This window comes from Numida meleagris, unplaced genomic scaffold, assembly GCF_002078875.1.
Source record: "Numida meleagris isolate 19003 breed g44 Domestic line unplaced genomic scaffold, NumMel1.0 unplaced_Scaffold180, whole genome shotgun sequence".
In the NCBI taxonomy this organism is placed as follows: Eukaryota; Metazoa; Chordata; class Aves; order Galliformes; family Numididae; genus Numida; species Numida meleagris.
The window spans coordinates 1,118,299-1,123,857 of record NW_018363597.1 but is presented as its reverse complement, the minus strand read 5'-3'; the positions used below and the strand labels follow the sequence as shown (position 1 = coordinate 1,123,857).

Below are 5,559 nucleotides of genomic sequence, written 5' to 3'. Positions count from 1 at the left end.
TGGAGAGGGTCCAAAGGGGCCACGAAGATGCCCACAGAATGGAGCACCTCTCCTGTGAAGACAGGCTGAGGGAGCTGGGGTGTTCAGCCTGGGGACCAGAAGGCTGCGGGGAGACCTCACTCTGCTCAACCAGTACCTGAAGAGATCTTAGAAACGGGAGGGGTCCAACTTTTCACAAGGGGAGACAGTGATAGGGCACGGGGGAACGGTTTTAAACTAAAAGAGGGAGATATATACTCAACGTCAAGTGGAAATATTTCACTGGGGGGAATGCCCCATCGCTGGAGCTGCTCATGGCCAGGCTGGATGGGGCCCTGGGCACCTGAGCTGCTGCCTGATTTTGGGGCTGGCGACCCTGCCCTCAGCACAGGGAATCGAGCCAGGTGGTCTTTGAGGTGCCTTCCAACCCAACCATTCTGTGATCTATGATTCTGTGAGCAGCCTGAAGCAGTTTGGCCGTGCTCAATGACAACTCTTATGACTAGCCTGTGGAGTAGTTCTCTTTATTGTACCAACACATGACAGATTCTCTTGAAATGCCAGGGATAGCTATACTGTCTGTAGAGCAGAAACAAATAGCAAGGATGTGCATAGCACAGGCAGCTGCGAACGCATGGAACTGTGGTATGGCTCTATGGCTTCCTGAGGGAAGCAGTCGGTGTAACCGGGCGTGCAGATCTCACACAACAGGCATCCGTAAGCAGGAAGAAGAGAGGCTCAGCCCGTCAGCTGCTCCTGGAAGTCAGCGTTGTTCTCCCAACTTGTCTGTGATGGTATCTTCCCCAAAGTTCCTTCTCTCTTGAGCTATTTGGACGTCAGGAAACACTGCTTTTCTGGAAGAGTGGCCAGGCGCTGGAATGGGCTGCCCAGGAGCTGGTGGAGTCACCAGGCATGGTGTCAACGGTTTACGGGCGTTAGGCCTGATTCCGTGACAAAGGGGACAGGGGACCCACGGGCCCACGTCCCGGGAAAAGAGAAAAGGGGAAAAGGGTAGGGAGATGGCCCTGAGAGTAAAGAACAGCGACAACAATCTGAGGAGAAACAAACTAATTTACTAAATAAGATATTGGAATGCAAAACAACACACTATAATACAATTTAAGCTGATAAATCCAATACAGAGAGAGAGAATGTCCCAAAATCAAGGTAGGCCTTACTCTACTACCAACGGTAAGATGGCTGGAGAACGAGGTGCTGCCAAGACGAGAGACGGGCGGAAAAAGGGACGAGGTCTCGTGATCTGCAAGTTTTTATATTGCGAGCTTTTATCTTTTCCCTCCGGCTGGAAAATGGTAACAGAGGAGCAAAGTACCGCGGGGACTGTAGTAGTCCTTCTCTTCTGAGAACCAGGTACATTCATTACATGATGTTATGATGTGGAGTACCAATAACTGAAAATCATGAAACCATGACACATGGAGGTGTTCAAGGAACACTGAGACGTTGTGCTGAGGGACATGGCTTAGTGGGAACGATTGGTGGTAGGTGCACGGTTGGACGGGATGATCTTGTAGGTCTTTTCCAACCCAGTAGCTTATTTCCAGCGCTTACTCCACATAATCCACCCCATGACTACAGTCACTCAAGCTTCTCCATATTTAGAAGGAATTGAGGAGATCACATGCAATCTTGATCCGAGAATTAGAGCTCAAGGGAGTCGCGGGCTTCGAGATGATTAAATCACAGTCATAGTAATTAGCGGGATAATGTTATCAGCTCTGAGCAAGGCCTTGGGCATAAGGGCCAGCCTGCTGGAGAACGCTGAGGGCAGGAGGGAGCACAGCGCTGGCACCCGCACCGCCCCGCAAAGGCAGCAGGAACTGCACAACAGATGAGACATCTGCTCTCACCGAACCCTTGGTGATTATTGGATATGACAAAGATTTGCAAAAAAGTTCCATAAGCCTCTATCCAGCATGTCTTGTGTGTAACACGGAGCATCGCGATTATTCTCTACCATGGCGTCAATCATTTTGATGAGCTCTGCAACCTGCTGATCCCTGGCCTCTCCTGTGGCTCTGTTGTTGAAAGCGATGTACCGATTCTTGTACTTCACTGCCAAGCATCTGAGGAATGGGCTGCCTTGTATGAAATCGTACAGATCTTCCTTCAGCTCATCTTCTCGGGTGAATAAGATGATTGTGTACCTCTCTCCTTCAGTATGGAATATCTTGGTCACCCACTCTACCACTTGTTCTACTTCTTTACTGATGATGCCCATCTGAATCACCAGGAGGATGGCATGGACACCTTCATTCAGGCATCGAAGACCATTCTTAATCTTCTCAGCTGTTCTTCTGCTGAAATCCATATTGTCAAAAACCCCAGGAGTGTCGACAACAACAATTTTTCTTCCATGGAAGATGCTTTCACATTTCTTGCGCCTTAAGGTTAGTCCATCGGCTGCAAGGCCAGATTCAAATTTGTTCTCTCCAAGGATGGTGTTCCCTGTTGCACTCTTTCCAGCCCCTGTCTTGCCCACCAGCAGGATTCTGCGCTCAAGTCCTGGGGAAACAACTAGAGACAAGTGTGAGCCTCACAGCGGAGGTGCCCGGGGCCACAAGGAAAGGTGTCCCCGAGCCAGCGCTGTGCGCCTGCGGGGACGGGACGGGTCACAGGCTAGACCCGGCTGCCAGCAGGCACACAGGGCTCGCTCGGCCTCGTCTGCCATCAGTCTGTCTCTGTGCGGCTCGGGGAGCAGGGAGATGGGAGGCAGCCTCAGCACAGCCCCGAGGCCGCGGCCTCACACAAAGCCCACGCGCCGCGTGCACGAGGCTGCACGAGGACGCCAACCCCCCGTGCTTCCCCAGCGCTCAGCCAGGAGCCCGGCCGGGATGCGCCTGCCTGCACACGGCGCTGAGCGGCTCACCTGTGCTTTGAATTCCTGCCATTGTGGGAGCACTCACACTCACACAGGGAGCCTGGAAGGAGACAGATTTTAAGTGAGAACGCCACAAATCCCCCCTGCTTCCCTCCCTGTTCTAATGAAAGTGATACAGATGATCTTTGGGGACTCAGGTCAGTCCCGCAGCCATGTGTGCATGGAGAAAGCAAAACGCCATTAACATTACCCATCTCCATTGACTTTCTCTTTGGAAAGAAATATTGGCCAAGCCTTATTCCGGGAAATCAGAACCCACTCCTTGACAGCAGATGCTACGTCCTTGGAATGTCTTTCAGCAGTGGCAGCAGAGCTGCAGGCCACTCACCAAAGCAGTGATGCACTTCGTCCCAGGTCTGACTGCTGCACTTGTGCTGTTCCTGCTCTCCTCCTGCGGAGCAGCACCGGGGCTGGAACCACTGGACAGCTCAGCAGCGCTTTTAAAGAAAGGAGGAGGGCAGATCTACGAGCACACATCAGCACTGCTCCACAATTGGCCACATCTCAGCTGTCCCGTACCTCCCACTGTCCCCAAGCCACATCCAGCCTGGATTTGGGCACTGCCAGGCATGGGGCATCAACAGCTCTTTCTGGAATCTTGATTTACAGCCTCTCCACCCCTGCCCTATTTACATTAAAGCCATTCACCTTTGTCCTATCAGTGCACTTTCGGACAAAGGAGACATTGCTGTGCTGTGCAGTGCCGCAGCCCTGGCACAAGGACCCAGAGGCTGTGGGGTCTCCTCCTTGGGGACCTCCAGCCCCCAGACATGAGGCTGGGTGCCCTGCTCTGGGTGTTCGTGTGGAAGCAGGACAGACCAAATCCCACTGTCCCCAAACCACAGGTCCCTTGGGGCCGCAGGCAGCTCTGCAGACCGCCCGCTCCATCCCCGCCCAGCGCTGTCCCCCAGCGCCCGCTGCCCAGGGCTGTGTCCCTTTGGCTGTTGAACCTCTCCAGGGTCAGAGAGTCCAGCACCGCGCTGGGCAGGCAGTGCAGTGCTTGCCCACCCACACAGATGGGAAAGGGATTAGAGGTGCTTCCCTCAGAGTTCCTCTGCTTCCAGTCACGGCCATTGCCTCAGCTCCTCCTTCCTCAGACTGGCTGTAGCACCAAGGAAGATGTGGGTGCACTATGGTGATTGCGGGTCATGGTTGGCAGGCCTTGTCCCAAGGCACAGGGCTGTGCAGCCCCGTACAGGCCTGGCCCTGTGGACACATCGCTGCGAGGATACATGAGGGCATGGGCAGCTTCACGACAAGGACAGCGGCCTTGCAGGCCCCTGTCCAGGGCTGACAATGGGGCAGTGCTCCTGGTGCGTGCATGGACACCCAGGAAAACCCCTGTGCCCATCGCATTGCTGCCATCCTCGGCCGTGAGCAGCAGGGAGCGGCCCCAGCACCCCAAGCCACAGCCCACACTTTCGATCCTGCACTGCCCGGACCTGAGCGCATTTACGGGAAAAGCCTTTGTGGGACCTTTGGCCCACAGCTCACAGTCTGTACTGGGATGGCACCGCAGTGGCAGCAGTGCTGCCAGGGCACGGCCTGCCCAGGGTGGGGACATGGAGCATCCCTGCACTCCTCCTGCGTGCCGTGAGAACGGTGGGATCCCAGAATGTGCCACGTTGGAAGAGACGCGTGGCTCCACACTGGAAAAGCCAAACCCAAACCCTATCTCTGAGAGCAGTATCCCACTGCTCCAGCAGTTCGGGACCATGCCCACTGCCCAGCGGAGCTGCTCCATGCCCAGCGCCCTCTGGGGCAGAGCCTTTCCCTCACCCCCAACCATTCCTCTCCTGACACAGCTCCATGCCGTTCCCTCAGGCACTGTCACTGTCACCAGAGAGCAGAGCTCAGCGATGCCCCTCTGCTCCATGTGAGCAGCGTCCTTCTGACACGGCAGCACACAACCTGCACCCCGTGCTCGAGCTCAGGCTGCATCCCAGAGCAGAGGGGATGGTCCCGTCCCTCCTCTGCACTGTGTAGCCTGCTGCACCCCAGGGATGTGGCTCTTTTGGCTGCAGGGCACTGCAGACTCCTCACATCCACTGGGCTAACCCAGAGCCCTTCTGTGGGGCTGCCATCCGGCCTCTGCTCCCCCAGTCTGTACTGACAACCCATATCCAGTTGCTAAAGGGAACAGTGAAGAGAACCCGCCCCAAAATGGAGCCCTGCAGAACACCCATTGACTGCCCCCAGCACATGTACCCCCGTGTCCTGACACCACAAGCTCAAGCCGTCAGCCCCACGTTCACCCATTGCACCGTGTCCGTGTCCGGCCGTGTGCCAGGCAATGTATCTGGAAGGTTCCTGTGAGCAACGCCATGGAAGGCAGTGCTGAAACCCAGGAAGATGACATCAGCTCTTATGAGTGAAGGGTACAATTCCACCCCCAACCCTACCCTACTCCATATGGGGTCTGCTTGGAAGTGAATGAATGAAAAGTCATTACCACGGTTGCAGTCCTCCGCCTCAGTGCTCCAAGGGGCTCAGGGCCATCACTGCTGCTGAAGACAGAGGTGAAGAAGCTCTGTGTGCATTGCTAAGGAGAGGTGACCATAATGTAATGGGCTGATGTTATCTCTGGTCCTCTCCTTATTCTTCACCTATGTAAATACACACTTTTTGTTGTCCCCAGCAGCACTAGGCAGCTTCACATCTGATTCAGCTTTGCTCGC

General features: G+C 55.0%; 2 protein-coding genes across 2 annotated transcripts in view; both read right to left on the bottom strand.

Moving 5' to 3' along the window:
* LOC110390732 (GTPase IMAP family member 7-like) overlaps positions 1-5,553 on the bottom strand; it is a 27,677-nt gene extending 22,124 nt beyond the window's left edge. Inside the window, exon 1 of the mRNA XM_021382195.1 lies at positions 5,334-5,553. The gene's annotated coding sequence lies outside the window, so the exon portion shown is untranslated. The remainder of the gene's footprint in view (positions 1-5,333) is intronic.
* The window catches only part of LOC110390697 (GTPase IMAP family member 8-like), a 685,191-nt gene continuing 681,023 nt past the window's right edge, over positions 1,392-5,559 (bottom strand). Inside the window, 1 exon segment of the mRNA XM_021382113.1 lies at positions 1,392-2,517. Within this exon segment, the coding sequence (XP_021237788.1) occupies positions 1,865-2,517 (653 nt within the window). The 3' untranslated portion in view covers positions 1,392-1,864.